Genomic DNA, 17,677 nt, shown 5'->3' with positions numbered 1-17,677 from the left:
ACCACACCTGTTGCTCTTACACCTGTACATTACACACTATAGCTTAGAAATGCTGAGGAGGAACCACAGCCTAGCCAAAATCAATGGGAGCTCAAAACACTTGAAATAGAAGCGTTTTAAATTTAATAGAGATTTATTTGAAAAGTCTGAATTCTTTGCCTTTCTGAGAAGTTACAATCATTTCCTCATATCAAAAAGCATAAAATAATACATTTAAATAGTGTTCCTCATGCAACAATTTGTCACGAAGTCTGTGGTATTTAAAACACAAGTTTATTGAAAGCTTTTTTTTACATGATAAGGCTAGGCATAGTTTTTTTTTCCTCTTCTGTGTTTCTGTATAGACTTGTGCAGGCAGGTGGTAAGACTTCATGCATTGTATGTGCCAGAATATATTGAGCAATGATTTATGAATCATGCAGTGATACTTCTTCAAGACATGCAGGAGGCAACTGTAATCACCCAGTGGCTTATGTGCAGCACTTGGAAGTAAACTGTGATCAATGTTCAGTTCAGATAACTTAGAAGTTATCTGTAAACTTCCAAAATCTACAGCACAGCTTTTATGCCACTTCTCTCTCATCAGGAACTGAGAATAAAATTAAGATCTGTTTTTCTGATGAGAATCCTGTTTCACTATTTGCCCCCCCCCCCAAAAAAATCATTCATTTAAGCAGAAGATTATCTCTTCCAGTAATGCAGCTCAACTAATTCTAAAATGTTAAACAATCTGGCAAATGCTACTGTCTAGCAAATGAACTTTCAAAAGCAGGATTGCTCTATAGTAGAGGAGAAAGGAAAACTATAGGAAGGCTTCATCTACTAAGGTGTGATCTTAAGTGGTGATCTCCCTTTCTTTTCTATATACCCTAGCCTGCAGCTTTAAAAATACAGCACTTCAGCTGCCTTGGCTTCTTCAGCTGGTGAATGATTTCTGCCTAATTTCTAGGAAACCAGAGTACCTGTTTTGCTATTATTATTTACAGTGAGCAGTAGTATTGAGTAGTAACAGTATACCAGTCTGGCATGCTGTTTGAGATTGTGGGATGTAAACTTGCTTTTAAAAACTTAAAGTGCTAAAAATTCCCAGTCCAAGAGAAGTCCTTGTTCCTCAGTTCAGTGGGTATGGGCAGGTCATTGCTTCACAGCTGGAGCCAGTACTGTTGCCTACGATTGCAGGGGATCAGCTGCCATGACTCATGACTGGATTAAACTCTGCTTTTGCTCAGTGCAGTCTTAATGACAGAGTTACTGAGGTCACCTGGTTCGTAAGAGATGTTAAATTCTTCTTGGAAGGCCAGTGCTTGTTGCTCGGTCACGTGCTTTTTCTTGCATAGAAAACAAACAGGTAAAGTATAAAGCGCATGTGTATATTTCAGTATTTCCTCCTAGCCTCGGTAGTCTTTTTCCTACCTCATCTAGAAGAGCTGCCTTCTTTCTTCTCCCTCCTCATCTCTCCCCACCCCCAAAAGAAAGCTCTTGCTTATGAATTTCTTCCTCTGAAAAACTTTCTTCTCTCATATATTCTTCACCCCTAAATTCTTCCTGTGCTGATCTGGTCTCTGCCATTGTATTATTTAGAGTTAAGCTCACAGAGTAGGAATTACTTTTTATCCATATTTATGTGCACAGGAAGGATGCATTTTGATAGGATGCTTTTCACATGTATTGAGCCTCTGCTTTGTTTTCTTCTGAATACATTGCAATCTGTTAACTGCCACCTTGATGAATGCTGTCTATGCTCTCTGTCCAGTTGTAGGTCAATTATCTGCTGCACTTTCTGTGATGGTTGCTGGCTTCTCTGAAATACACCGAAAGCATTTTCCTCAGGTGGAACAGACCCTTTCCAAGGAGGTTCTCCTGGTCTCCTCCATGCCTTGTTTCCACTTAGCTCCTCAGTACATTTTACTTGGAGTGGCTGAAGCCTTGGTAACTCCCTCCTGTAAGTAAAATTTAACAGGCTAAAGTGAGAGCATCCTGGCTTGCACAGAATGATATCAGCTTCCTAAAATTAGTTAGACTGTCATTTGATGTTTTATCCCTGGCTCTTTTCCACAGGATTAGTGAGCAGATCTGTACTGTAGTTGCTTCAAAGGAGCAGGTTTTGTTGGCTCTAAGTGAGCAGTGATGTTATCCCAGATTAATTAGAACATGGAACAGCCTGGTCAGATGACTTGGTTCAGTAATCCATCATTTAGCAGGGGAGGGGATAACCACACCAGTGAGGTACTGGGCGCAGATGCATGGCTGACGCTGATGTTGAACCTGCTTCCCGCAGGAGGCTGGACCTGATGAGCTCCTGAGGTCCCTTCTGATCTGAACAGTTCTACAGTTCTATGACAATTTTCTTGAGACTAAACAAATGCGTATGTGACAGGTCACTGTCCGTGCATACTTTCTTAGGTCATAACCAAAGCAAGGTGAGGCAATTTTAGCTTAACCCTTTTTATATTGGGTCCAGCTGAATAGAATTACAGCAAGTTTATTACTCAGAACAGATGCATGCAGTTAGCACAATTCAGCTGAGATAGTAATTTGAAGAATACTGCAGAGATGCAAGATTTTTGTTTGTGCTCCAATCAGGAGTGATGTGAACATATCTGTATAGAGCATTATGCCTTAGCTTGTGACATGGAGCTGGAGATAAAAACTCCTGTTCCTCAGAGCACAGGGAGAGCTTAGTTCATGTCTGCCATCCATAAACTATGTAGAGACACTCTTGATTGTGAGTCTGAACCTTCTGTCCCTTCCATAATTTACCTTTCTACTTCTGTACTGACATTCCTGGGGCTTATTTCCTAATTAGGAGCACATAAAGTGTTTACCTGCATTTTTACCTTCTAGAACTTAATGTTAGTATTAGAAAAATAATCAAATCAACATTCATTTAAATAAACACAGGTAAAGTAGCTGACTAGCTGATCTCTACAAGCACTTACTTGGACAGGTTGAGTGTCTGTTGTTCCAGTACAACTCCATCATTGTTCAGGTTTTTATTTAAGAGCAGTAAATAACTTTAGTGTTTCAACTTTCATTCTTACACTCTAAGACTGCTAAGAGCTGTCGGTCATGGTCTGTCACAAAAAGGTAATTTTCGCCTAGTTTTAAATACTTAGCACTTTCATAATGCCTCTTCATTCAATAGCTTTCAAGTATTTAACCAGCCTGGAAACCTGTCTCAGTTATGTGGTTTCTAGGTTTCAGGCTAAGTGTAACAGAAAACTGTGACCATCTCTGTTTAGCTTAACAGAAAAAATAATAAAAAAATAAACAAAACAAGTTAAGAGGTGGCTTGCCTTACAGCCTCCTTATGCTTCTGCATGAGAAGAATATTTCTTACAGAATAGACTCTTTAATTTAGCACACTGAGACACGGTGGAAGTTCTCTGACTGGGAGATGATATTAGCCTTTAGGAAAGAAATAAAGCTGAATTTTGTTTGTTTGTTTGCTTGAAGGAGGATTATCATTGGAATACCTGAGGAAGAAGAGTGTCTTCTCTATTATTTGTCACATTAAAATAAAGTGTCTTGTTAAGACAGGCATAATAACAGGCATGATTCCAGAACCCAGGGAAGTGAGGCTAAGCTTAAGTTTGACTTGCATATAGAGAACCAAATTTAGGTTTCAAAAAGAGCAGGTTCTTGCTGTAGTCGATGGAGATCTGGGCCTCCATTTGCCCATGCATCAGTGTGTGTCACCTTCTGTGATGGAATATCTAAGATATGCAGGGCACTCCAAACTGCAGGGTGCCTGCTTGGCCTCCAGCTGCAGCGTGTGGTTCTCCTGTAGGTCCTGCACCCTTATCAGCCAGCCCCATGCAGGTGCACTACAGCATTTCAAGTAACACTGGGCATCTGTATTTAGGCTCCTGAATTGAGTTCTAGTTTTCTACTTCAGTTTGAACTGAACTGTTGATTAGGAACAATTCAGTGGATCTTCATCATCTGTGAAGACATTTAGATGTTTAAACCTAAATATATAAACTGTTGTTTCATTTTTGCTGATATTCTACTGTCTGTTTTGCAGAAAGTCAAATTAAAATATCATAATAACTTACATGACCAAAAAGTACATGATCCGAGTTGAAGACAGAGATCTTCACACTTGAGGGAAGAGAGGAGGTATCTCATTTCTGGAGTGCTTGGTCAGAAGAGCTAGATTGGGCATATTGAACTCTTTATCTACATTTGAGTCCTGATACTTGTATTTATACACTATGTTTCAGCATCTTTTTACTAGAATTCTTACAGAATCATCTGTTTCAAGTGGTATGAGCACCTCGTAAAAAAAATAATTAATAGAAATACCAGCATTTAATATCCCCTAGGCACCGAATGAGGTCTTGTTTGGAAAAGGCATATAATAATAGTCAAGTAACTGTCTCTTTGCAATGTTACAATGTAACTGAAGTTCAATATAAGAACACACAGGCGTTTGACAGCTTGAATATGTAAAACAGATATATGCCCATCCAATTCGCGAATCTTTGGGTGATAGGGATGCTCCCCTACCAGCCACAGCAGATTTGTTACGGTGCTCATGGACAAATGATCTGATTGTAATGTGACTGCTTTGCCCTACAAAGGTTTAGCAGGTTTGCAGTTTGTTAAAGCATTGCAAGAATATTCTCTGCCCATCAAAATGTCTCAAAGCTCTTAGAAATGAGAAGCCTTGTAACATACAGCTCTGTTAGTTAAAGGATATATTGGGGATCACTTCACCCACCATTGAAATGCAATAGTCTCCAGGGTGAAATGCAGCAGCTGCTTAATAGTTCACAGCAGCACTTTGGGAAAGTGAGGAGCAGAGTATGCAGTTGAAACAGCAGGGGAGATTTAGGTAAGTAGGATACAATTACTCAGGCTGAATTTGGCCAACGTGCATGCTTTGTACCCCTGTTTTTAGAAAAAGAAAACTTTACAAGCTCTTAGTGACTGAAGGGGGTTAGGACGCTGATGTACAAAATTCCAGACTTTTCAATACTTCAAACTGTGCTGTTCTGTCTATGATGTGATCACCTCCTTTCTATTGGCACCAGGCTTTGGGCTCCTACTGTGGATGAGGAAAAAGCGCTGGCTGTGGTTGATTTGCCTGCTTGCTTGCTTGTTCTTATTTCTTAATAGGGTTCCAAAGCCCTCATTTGGACCTCAAATTAAAAAGACTGGGAGATGGTTATTGCAAGCTTTCACTTGTATTCAGTGATGCTTCATGCAACTCAGTATCTCAGGGGGATTTTCTACTGACAAGTTTCAAAACGTGCAGGTCATTTAAACTCGGCTAATATAGCAGGTTGGGAGACACTGGAGCTTGGAGAACTATTGTGGATGAGAGCTCAAGATGCAAGATTAGGAAAATGAGGTTTTGGTAACTCATCAAAGTAACCCCCCAGAAAACCAGCTATTATAAATACTTACTGCTACTGTAGCATAGGTTAGCTAAATTACAATTGGTAGGATTATAGATATCAGTGCTATAAGCACAGTTTTGTTTTCCTTTGTTCCTGTGTTCTTACTACTTCTGGTTTAGTCTTCTGGCAAGAAAGTGGAGGACAATGAATCTTCAATACTAGCTGGTGATTTTGAGGGTTACCCTCTGGGAGAGGAGGAGCATTGTCCATCCTGAAACAAATTAAGGCAGTGCTCTGAGCTTCAGAAGTATTTATTAGTGGCCTTGCTGCACTGACTTTGGCATGTGAGGTCCCACTGTCCTGCCATTGTTAAACATCACATCTGCTTTCTTCACACTTCATGGCTACTGTGTTTTTCCTGTCCCGTTATGCTTCAGGTTTTAAAAGGTGAAAGCAACAGTCTGGACAGACGAACGTTACATACATGTGGAATAATACTATTTCGTGCTATTTTATGTAGGGTTTTTATTGTTTTGTTTTGTTTTTTTCCCGGAGAATCATATAAATAGTTTAGAGGATTCATCATTAATAGGGTGCATACTAACAAGTGATTACCTTTCTGCAGCAAGTAGGTTATATGTTTAAAATATGGAAAATGCCTGTTAAAGAGACACTGGGGTTTTCTTTTCAATATAATCTGTCTTCTGCCATTCTTTTTATAAGAAAAAGAAAAGTGACTATAACTGTCTCTGTTCTGAAGGTTCCTTACTATCGTTCCGGCTTGTGCCAGAAAGAATTCGAGGGATTTCCATGCACTTTTTAACTCTCTTCAATGGAGCTGGCTGCTTTGTGGGAGCTTTCATTGTTCAGACAGTCCACGCTGGCACTCGAGGTAAGAATGTGCTCACGAGCTGTGTTCTGAGCAGTTTTTTAATCCTATCAGTTATTGATTTAGAGAAGAATGCAGTAGAATAAGAAAGGATGCCAAAGTTTTATTGATTAGCTTTCACAATTAAGATAGAATTAAGATAGGAAATAGACTTGCAGCTGCACTCATCCAATTTAAATGAGTCCTCTTACTTTTGATAGGTGGAGTAATTAGAGGAAGGCATCTTGTAGGAAGCCTTCACCTCCAATCTCTGTTCTCTTCTGAAAGACAAGAAGTACCTTTTGCACACTAAAACGTCTAATAAACACATACACAAACATGTGCCTTACCCACATTTACATGGACTTCTCTGGCCATGAGAGCAAGATCAGTGTTTTAAAGAATGTGAAATAGAAGGAAAAGTATGTTCTTCATCACCTTAAGGGAAAGGAATTTGGATTAAGAGTTTCAAAGCTGTCAAAAAACTGTCCCAGACTCCCTTCTTTACTCTCCTCCTTATCCTTACCCCTTTGCCCAGCTGCTGGAAGAACTGGAAATTCTATGTTCAGGTTCTATGAAAATGTAGTTGTATTTTTACTCTTTCCAGAAAAATACTGTAGTTCCCAGGGACTTGCTATATTTCAAAAAAGGTTTTTCAGATTCAGTCTGTTGAGGAGTATTTATCATAAGCTCAAACCTGGAGATTTCTTTAGGTTAGTAATGCTGAAGAGAGTTCAATCTGTTTTTCTTCTGTTTAATTCTTATTTTTTTCTTTTTTCCCCCTCTGCCGACAAATGTTTGTTCAATACATAAGATATGTTTTGTAAGTAAGTTATATAAAGCACTGGAGTCTTTTAAGTAAAGGTAAGTAAAGGCCAGGAATCCATATGTTTAGGTATGTAAAATATAGTGGAAGCAATATTTCTGAAGATACTTGACGTTCATAAGCCTCATTTTTCCTGCCTTAGAGAACTGTTTATTTATAGAGCACAACTGCTGGCTGTAACGTAAGACAGCTGCAGTTAGAATTACTGCAGGATTTTGGAGCTGTTCATGGTTAGGTTTCATTTCCTCTGTTTTTCTTTATCTAGCAAAAAATGGCATTACAAGTCAAAAAACTATTCATTTGTTCAGATCTTGGGAACATGGATTAAAATTTCTTGTCATACTTTCACTTTCCTTATTTTACTCCTGCACTTCTTTTAACATAAAATAATCTAGCATAATGTCATCATCAAAAGATATTGATTATGTCATGCCACTATGTGTGTATGTATGTACATATATATATATATATATCTCACTCATTTCCTTATAGCACTGTTTTATACAAAGTACAATAGGAAACTGATTTTTGCTTTAGTTTACAATTCAGTAACTTATTAGCTTTTGTCTAATTTTATATCAAAATTTCTTATCAGAAATACTGTTTTACTGGACTTCAAATCTCATCCTGGCTGGGACCAAAAAACCTCACAGAACTCTTCCAATTTCACACAGACTGGAGTGGCCATATTCTCTCCCATTTTGCTTACGATTCTTTAGTTAAAAAGTTTTCTGGCTAAAGGACACATTACTTTTAAGAAGCTGTATGGCAGAGTTATCTACGTACCTTGGAAAAAAAGATTTAATGTATGTCTTTGCTTACATCATCAGAACTGTCATCCCTGTACAGGGAGCTGACCACACTGTAACAGTGACTTTTGCTCAGGATGGCAATTTCAGAAGTGTTTCTTCAGTCTGATTTTTGATTGGCCTAAGTCTTTATGTAGAGAAATTCCTATGGAAAGCTTGAAAAGCTATAGTGAAATTATGGCAAAAAATATTTAATATTTTCTCTAATTAGAACTCTTAGAGATTACTTTCTCTATTTACTTTCTGTATAGCATGTAAACAGCATATTATTGGGTCCTTGCAGTTTTCTACAAATATATAGCATCTCATTGACTTTCTCTTTCCCAGTTTTTGTTGCTATAACTGAATGAAATATTACAAGTTACCACAATTCACAAAATGTATAGCTTGTAAATAAAGGAAATATTCCAGTATATTAATTTGCATTATAATACTCAGACTAAAGATTGGAATACTCTTCTCTAGCCACCCTTGCCAGACTTTCCTGATTCATAAACCATAGTAGGCTTGGGATCAGACTTCTGAAGTTGGGTGTAGGTTATTTAGAACAAAAAATGGTTTGGAGTTTGTTAGGTAATGACACAGACTAAGCTCTCATCCTACATGTTTGGGTTTTTTTCAGCTGTATTTCAGGAGCTTGCAAAACCCTCAGTATCTGGACGATTTACGGAACTGGAGGGGAAGCAAACCAACCTGCATTGTGCCAGGGGCAGGGGGGTTGTGGGGTTCCCCCCCCCCCCCGCAGAAGCTAAACTCTCTTTAGAGATCAAAGTTCCTTCTATTTTGCTGAAACAAGAAGGCAGTGTTTAAGTAATGCTTTTGTAAAATACAACAAGGTTCAGTGTGTGCTTCTCTTGCGCTTTTGGCTTATTCCATGATTCTTGTTTCTCTAGAGCTTGAGCCAACACTATTTCTGGTTCTCCCATCTCTAAGCAGTGATTACAAGAATCAATTCAGGATAGAGTAAAGAAGACCCTCCAATGTGTATTGTGAAGTGCTGAAGCATGGAGGGTGTTGACAAAATTATTTAAACCCCTTTATATCCTATATCATGTCACTAGCTTAAATTTTGTTTAGGTTTTTATATTGGCAAAGTTGATCAGATATCAGTCAGTCTAAGCTGCATTAATCACTTTTAACGCATCTATGGAGGATGGTGTGAATATGATAAAATAAGACCTTTTTTTTGAAATCTGACGAGTGCAAACAGATGATGGGTGACAGTGATATTTTCGGTACAAGCTGGGAAACTGCTTTCTTTTAGTTCTTTTACCTCTCCTAACATTTTCACTGAAGAAGATGCAAGGGAAAACCTGTCCTCCTATGTCAATCATTTCAGAACATATTTCTCTAAAAATATTAATGTAAATATGTAAGGAGAAAAAGGAAAAAAGTCAGAGGAAGGAAACTGCCCCAGACTGAATTTTTTGTTTTCAGAGAACTGATTTTTTTTTTTTTTTCTTTTTTTTTTTTTTTTTTGTGCATGTGTGTGGGTCATTGTTGGTGGGTATTTTTTCTTCCTCCAGTTTGGAACCTTCTGATTTTTAAATACCAGAGATGATAAATCTAAAGGATATTTCTTGCAGTCCAGATGGTAGTGTCCACCAGTGCCTACTTAGCTAATAAGGATTAGAGGCAAACTGAGATTTTCAATTTGGAGACGATTAAACACTCGTATATCCCCTAACTTGATGAAATGACTGAAGGAGATGCAATCCTTTTCCAAGGTCTGAATTACAATTTTTTTTTTCTAATCACAGTCTACAGTTTCAGGTTAGCTCTAAGGTTAGCTCTATTCATACAGAATAAGCTTACCTGTAGGGTGTTCTTCCTGTGCTCCTTCTGTATTTTTCCCAAAAGTAAAATACTATAGTGTTATCTAGGTAACAGTAAACAAACTGAATACCTACCTGTGCAGCTTTGGGCTTCATTGTGAATCCCTTGGGAACTCTAAGGAAGCCATCGTAGTAACAGTGAAACTTCTGTATGCATGTAAACACTGGCTTACAGTCCTTTCCGCATCTTCTTTTATGGCTCATGTCACCATTTTTTTTTTTTATTTTTATTTTTTGTCATAGTCAGTCATCCCCCAGAAGCAGCACAGGAAAGTTTTTGTCCATGTCTCAGTCACTGCTTCACCTATCCTTCTCCCTGTGTTTGTATGATCAGGTGTTTTTCTTTGGGTGTTTTATACTATTGCTCCTTCTCATACCACCAGAGCAGCTTTGATGCAAAATTGATAGGACTGCAGAATGTCAGTGGAAGCTCACCAGGAGCTTTATTTCAGCAGTGTGTGGCAGCAAGCTGGAGGAAGACCTCAGACTGTTCTTAGTCTTTGTCTCCTAATCTGTTCACCTCTAACCAAAAAGGCTTTTTAAAGGCTCTTTAAAATATACACAGTTAAAGGAAACTTCTGATTCCCTGTGGTGATTCATTCAGCATTTCCATTGTTGGAATAAAAATGGAAATCAGGAGCTTGTTTTAGAAAGTTAATTCCCAGTGAGCAATTATCTGTGTGACAAACCAACCTTGTAATTGGCACTTCCGCTGGCAATCTCCGTAGAAAAGTAAAGGATTGACAGAACCCAAAGGCAGTGTCTTTTGGGGAAAACTGAATTGTTAGCATATTGCATGCTGATTAAAGGATGAAAAAGTTCTGAACTTTTCAAAACAGTACTGCCAAGGGCATCTTATTCCTTCAAAACCAAACTGGCCCGATAAGTTCCTCACATTCATGGCTAAGAGGAAAAAACTGAAAATATGAACCAAACCAGATCAGTTTAAGATGCTGGAGTCTGCAGACAGCTTGTCTTTTAGTGGGATAAAGTGTTAAAGTGTCTAAAGGGAGTTTCACTGCCTGAAAACTGTGGTTGAGGCTTCAGCACCAGTGGCTATTATCCTATAAACTTCCCGCCAGAGGAGGATTTGCTGTGCCACAAATGCAAATAGAAGAAAACATAGTTCATGTCTTCTCTGCTTCCATAGAAAATTCCAAATTCCATTAAAAATATAGTGAGAACTAAATATTTTTGATTGAAATTAGGAAATGATAAATTTAATCTTTGCTGAAAGCCCTGCTTCTGCCTTTTGCTTTGACTAGGGCAATAATCTAGATGTAAGGCTGGAACCTTATCACGCCCACTCTAATTCTGGCTCAGGTAAATCTTTGCTGCTGCCTATGCTGTTGCTGATTTACAATACTGGGGTTTTCAAAGACTCTGTGATTGTCTTGGATTTAATGTTTAAACACTGACATTTTTTTTTTTCCAAAAAAAAGAGAGGAAACAGAACAAGATCTTTGACCGAGGTCATGGAGGAGGCTGGTGGTAAAAGTAGGGAGCAGATCTGGGATCTCCTGTTCCCAGGCTAGCGTTCCACCTCGATAAAATCAACAGTTCCCGCTTTCAACACTTGAATACAGTGTATGTCTTAGCATTAAGCCATTTTCAAAGATCTGTTTTATTCTGTTCTCTTAGAAGCTGCTAGTTTTTTTTTTTTCCAGCTCTGTACTATTTTAAGTACATATTTTCTGTTCAGACTCCATTGTAGATAGAGTTCCATTATGAAACTCCTGCTGCTCATATAGTTAGACTAGCCGATGTAAATAATCTAACAGGCAGTGTGCACTCTGCTTTGACAAGCTGTAGCGCAGAGCCCCATGCTTGCTTTCCCTTTCAGCCGACACACTCTTCTCTCTCCTTGAGTTCTATGGGCCACTGGGGGACGTAAAATGAAAAACTACCTGATTGTGAATTATGACAGTAAAAGTTTATAAGCTACTAAAATGAAGTTATAGTACCTAGGAGCTCAGTCAACTGACAGTGTTAAATGATACATTTTAAAACTCATTCTGAGATAATGCTATAAAAGGAATGGCACATGCAGAGGTGAGGTGGTGCTGTTCGGTGGCAGGCAGGAAGGTAACGTGGCACAGAACAAACTGCGGAGGAGTCGAGGAAAACTATTGCACTTGATGGCAGTTGTTCCCTGTTAATCCCAGAAGAGCTAAAGGTAACTGCTTTGAAAAGAAATGTATCCACAGCTCTTACATGTGGAGGAGAAAGAAAAATGTAAATATTATGGGGGTAATTCTTTGACTGGTGACCCTTCTCCAATAGTTGCGGAACTATTTCTTCCCTCTAAATCTAATTAGAAAAAAGTTGACAAGAATAGCAATGGATGGCACTTGTGGTCAATTAATGATCAGATAAGACTATCAGGTTTATACCGTACAGCTATGCCAAAGATGGCTATTTCTCCTCCGCTTCCTTTTAGCCCATCCAAGTGGTGAATAGGTACTCTCTTCTGATGGGGAGGATTTGATGCTGAAGTTCAGGGAACAAAGAAAAGTGCTTTTGAGCTCATCTATGTTAGTATTTTAGTTTAGACCAGAAATGTGCTTTTGAATTGAATCTCCCAAATATCTCTACATAGTTATATATCGGTTTGCATCACAGTGTGATCCTGGTGCATAGAAACTGCATTCTTTTTGAATGAAACTAACCAAAAAAAAGTCTGTGCCTGATGTGTTCCAGCTGCTAATGGAAACTAATCTGATTTAAACCGCCTTGAGTAGTATATACGTAGGCATTGGATTCTCAGCACCAGCTTTCTCGCTCTACATACTTGCACTTCACTGCAGTCTTTCTGTCTTCTTCAAGGCAATACACAACCTGTATTTCTAAACAGTGTAAGAGCTTGTTATCTCCCTGTAGAGTTTACAATGATGTCTTGTATCCACTGTAATTTCTTTTTCCCCTTGGTTTTATATGTTTGTTGTGTAAGATTATGGTACTTCAAGTACTAAGTCTTCAGATGCAAAGAGACTTGGGCGTGCTTTCCTATTAAGCATCTTGATTTCCATAGTTATTTACCACCCGAGCTCATTATTTGTAGGTGGTTTGCAGCGAACAGCATTGAAAGCGGTATAGTAGCAAAGTGAAGCACATAGGAATATAGTCATGAAAGATACTGGGTGTTTATGGATGGCAATGTCCTCTACTGAGTGGAGTTTAAGCTGCCAAAATAGCTGTCAGAAGCTATCAGAAAACACATATGCTGTGAGAATGAAGTCTGTATGAATAGCTAGGGCAGAATAGGGTGGAGGAGGTTCAAAGCACTTCCTGTGGTTGTGTCTTACACAAACTTATTTTCATGTCTTTCATGTGATCTCATCCTACAAGGTAAACTAATCACTTCAAATGTCTGCTTTACCAGGTAACTGGTTTCCACACTTGTTGCATGAAGGTAAATTGGAGAGATTCTTCTTCTTCCTGGCTTCCTTAATGATGGTGAACACGCTGGGGTTCTGGACCATTGCACACAGGTATCTGTGAGAAAATGAAAGTTTGATGTTTCATTTGCGGTTATAGAAAGAAGTGCTTGTCAAACCTGTAAGTTAGAGTGTAATGAAGAATTGGTAGTGATAGATCATACATTATCATTCAGGTTTTAGACTTCAGTATTTTTCTTCTGTCTTCAAGAGAGAAATTGCACAGTAAAAATGATGTGGTAAGATTAAAAAAAAACTGATGTGTAATTAGCCTTAAATATTTAAGGGGTTTTATTAATACAAAAATGTCTTGAAGAAAGAAGAGGATTTTACAGAAGTCCATAAATATGTTGGCATGGAATAAAGACCATCGCACCAAGATATCTTAGCGATGGAATTGAACTCCACTGCACTTGGCTTTGTACAAATACATGGTAAACTCTGTGTCCCCAAAAGCATACCTCTTAATCATAGGATGGCAGGTGAGGGGGTTACAAGAAGACAGTCAAGCATTGCTGGTCAATGCTGTATGCTGTGATCTTAACAGGATAATGCTCAAATATTTCCTGATGCAGTACTGGGCAATAAGATCTGGTGGAGATGATGGGATTGTTCAATCAGCTCCCAAGTGGGAAGCAATTTTGGGCCACCTATAGAGCTTAGACTGAATAATGCATGAATTCACACTTGCAATCACCTTTGCATCCAGGATGGTTTGAGAGCTGGCTTGCCTCCTGTATTCTAGAATATTTAATCACAGCTAATTCTTACCAGTTGTGAACGTAATACTCAACAGCAGAATGGAGAGGAACCCATATCATTGCAAGTGGGAAGGCATGTGTGCAAGAGGCATTCTGTCTCTTTAGCATTGTACTGTAGTTCTGGGAAGGTATTTCAGAAACTTTGGAGTTGTGAATTGACAATGACAATAATGGAAGATTTCCAAGGCAATATTGGATTAGAATTTTGAGAAAAATATATATATATATTTTATGTTACATGCTGCTTTAACTTTGCAACACTGAGGATTGTCATAGCATCTTATCAATCATTTGAGGGTAGCACAAAACACAAATGTCCATTTATTCTAGTGGTTAATTCTTGATTCTAGTGTGTGTGTGTGTGTGTTTGGGGGGGGGGGGGTTATGGTTGTTTTTCTCTTTCTTGTTTTAATTGTGACTCGAACCATGGTTAGAACTGTTTATCCTCCATGTACTTTGTGTTTTCTTTTTATACAATGGCATTTCATTCTTCTGTAAAGTGTCATTTACTACTGAAAGCTGAAGTTTGGACTTGTCAAAAAGTGATCATGGAATTAGGTTGAATTCAACAAATAATTCTGCCACAAAATAAGATTCTTGAAAGTCATCAAATTCTCTCTTAAGTCTTCCTAAACAAATTAAAAACAAATCAAAATGTCATTTCACTTCAAAATCAATGTACTTTTTTTCAAGAAGGTAATCAAAACTAGTGTGAAATATATTGTTTGAGGTCAAATGTAATTGTTTCACTCTGTGCCAAATAAAATTCTCTGACTTGTCATTTTACATAGGGGGGAAAGGATGAGGGGTTATCAGGTAAATGCTAACTTGGGGGGGGGGATCAGCTTTTGGAACTCTGAATTAGAAAAAAAATTTTTTTTGAATTAAATTGGAATTTTACCAGAACTTCTCTGAGAAAACCATGGTTGCAAAGCACTGAGTATTTTTGAGCATTATCTCAGATATCAATTCCTATTTCTTTTTAAAATGTACTAAAACTGTGCAGTACTACATTATTAATGGCACTTCTCATCCTTAAATCATGAAAGATTCTAGGAAAGTCCATATCACTACCCTATTTTTTTTGTCTGCTAGAAAACCAAAACCCAGAAGACACTACATCTTGCAAAATACTACCTAATAAAGCAATGGATGAAATCAGTCCCAGAAAGGATGATTGTTTTACCATTTTTCTTCCCTATCCCCTCTCCCAGATACAACAGTCTGAATCAAGAGTACACCAAAGAGTTCAGAGGAAGTCTTCCTGAAGAAAAGCTTTTGCAGCACGAAAAGGCCATCAAGTTTTACGACAGTGTCCTGGACTGTTCTCCCATTCTGTCTCCTATGGAGACAACTTGATTAAAATTTCACCCGTGTTAGGAAATGAAATTAAAATTTAGTCTACCAGCTTTCTAATGATAATTTATCTGGCATACTTCAGTGGAACTGCCAACGCATTTATGAATTGCTTTAGAAATAGTAATGTTATTTATAAGTTTACAAAGTAATATAAGCATCACAGGATTTATTCTTGTAGAATGCTGCACTATCATAACACATCGGGGACAATGAGAACTCACTGCTTAGCATGGTTGATGGAAAGAGGTTTTTAATCTGTATGAGGAGATAGGTATCCACATGTATTTGTACTTAATGGTTCAAAATGAATAAATTCTGGTATACATTTGTTTAGCAAATTATTTTGTGACAGCGTGATTTAAAAATTATTTTCAGGCAATATTCGCTGTTGATACTTGCAAATGTGGGATACTTGTGTGGTCTTCCTGGCTTTGTTACTTATCTGCTATCCAAAGTTCAGCAGGTCACTTCTTTACTTTCCCTTCAGTGAAGAGGCGCAGCCAGATTAACAGTCTTTGCAAATTGCTTTGAGATCCACCAAAAATATACTAGAAATTATGTGATGGGAACGAGCCCACAACATCTGGCTTGAAATGTTTATGCTGAGGCTCTAGTCTTTTGGCAGAAGCATCGTGGGATTTGTCATTGCTAAAGGATGACATACAGAGAAGTGCAAGTAGGAGACTGGAGACTAGAAATTTTTTTTTAACATAAAAATTACTAATGGTAGCCCAGTTGAAGGGGATGAAGGGAAAAGAGTGGGAAAGTTTAGATGCAGTTTGAAGTAAGGGGGGAAAAATGGTTAGTACTGCTAATCTAGTGACTAACAATTTTTTAAAAATCACACTCTTAAAAAGAGAATAAGGAAAGAAGTGGGATCCTTATGCAATAAGGCTACGTATTGAACCCAAAGACTAAAGGGGCACTTTATGTTAAAGATGATTGTATTGAAAATGGAAGTCATGTCAGAATGCTTACTGATATGAGGAATGCTTTCCAAAGGGGAAACTACGTATAAGGAATATAATACACTAAAGTGACACAGAGGTGTAACTTGTGTGCTGAAACTATGAAAGAGACAGTAAATGAAATAGCCTCTCTGCTGTTAGTTATGTTCAATGGTGCAGCTATCGAACTGAGGCGAGGGAGGCAAAATGTAGTGCCTATATCTAAGAGGAAGGAATGCTGTCAGGACAGTTCAGAGCTGTTAGTTTTTATCTTGCTAGCATTTAAGATTTTTGTAAAATTTTAAAAGAGAATATTTAAAGTCATGTGATAAAAGGAAAGCGGAATAAAATGCATCAAGTGTATCAAAGATAGATTTGCCAGACTACCTTAATGTTTGTGTTTAATGAGAACTCATTTTCTAAACAAAATGTAGTAGAGATAATATGCCTTGATTTCAGTAAAGCATTTGACATATATCTCATGGGAAAGAACTAGTAAAGATGGAGATGAGAGTCAGCAGAAGAACTTGCAAGGTGGCCAAGGGACAAGCTTAAACCCAGATGGCAGCAGATATTGTGGAAAAGGGAGGTACCCAGCCAGAAGGGAGTTACTTGTGTGGAGCATGTTTTAATATCTTTTTTTCATGGAAAAAGAGAAAGTGATTATAGGATGCACTAGTGGAAATGGAAGAAGTGTTTGTGTTCATACACAGGGATGGTACAAGCTCATCTGAAATGGCCACCCCTGTCTGAGGTGTGCTTTCTGACAGGTGTGGGAATGTGTGTGACCGGATGGTAGAGCTGAGCTTATAATTCACTGTTTGCTCCATGGGAAGCGATGTACAGGAGGAAAGCTGCCTGCTTGCCTGACCCTGGCTCCTGCCCTACCGGTGGGAAGCCCCCTCCTTCACCATGCTGGGCTGGCATGAGGGCCAGAGGAACTCAGAAAAGGAGGGGAGCTATCTAATATAAGGGTGAAATCTGAGACATGAGCCAATGAGTAAAAATGGGCTGCAGACACTTTTAACACCTGTGGGGCTTGTTGTTGTTGGGTTTTTTTTGTTTTGTTTTGTTTTTTCAAAATGCAAAAGTAACATGAGTTTAGAACAATAAGAAAACCAGCTTGCTTTTAAGATAAAAGTTGAACTTATTATTGGAGACATACAGTGTGTTTGCCATTGGCAAGGAAATTTTTCTCAGGTTCTTAGCAGTCACACACCTGTGCTGAGCACAACTTGCAGCCAGGCCTTGGTATACCTTTGTTAATGGCTGCCTGTCCCTTGGTCTCTGGAGTTGGAGGGTGGCCTGTCGTTTGCAGTACTTGAAAAAAAAAATGAAAATATAAAAGTTGAAAACCCAAATATCATTGGATCTCAGTTGAAGAGCCCAAATATATTTTTCTAGACTGATTTTTTTTTTTCTGATCAACCATATGAGATTGGGTCTGACTTGCATTTTTAAATGGTTGAGGATAGGAATGCTGAATT

At 38.2% G+C, this 17,677-nt stretch overlaps 1 protein-coding gene across 1 annotated transcript in view; it reads left to right on the top strand.

Moving 5' to 3' along the window:
* Positions 1-15,243, top strand: part of SLC15A5 (solute carrier family 15 member 5) — a 34,664-nt gene extending 19,421 nt beyond the window's left edge. Inside the window, exons 6-9 of the mRNA XM_062567969.1 lie at positions 1,754-1,942; positions 6,109-6,240; positions 13,069-13,177; positions 15,099-15,243. Coding sequence (XP_062423953.1) covers positions 1,754-1,942; positions 6,109-6,240; positions 13,069-13,177; positions 15,099-15,243 — 575 coding nt within the window. The remainder of the gene's footprint in view (positions 1-1,753; positions 1,943-6,108; positions 6,241-13,068; positions 13,178-15,098) is intronic.
* The last annotated feature ends 2,434 nt before the right edge of the window (positions 15,244-17,677 follow it).

The sequence above is a fragment of the Rhea pennata genome, chromosome 1 (genome assembly GCF_028389875.1).
Source record: "Rhea pennata isolate bPtePen1 chromosome 1, bPtePen1.pri, whole genome shotgun sequence".
Classification (NCBI taxonomy): Eukaryota; Metazoa; Chordata; class Aves; order Rheiformes; family Rheidae; genus Rhea; species Rhea pennata.
Note: the sequence above shows the minus strand (reverse complement) of the source record. Positions and strands in the feature narration are given on the sequence as shown.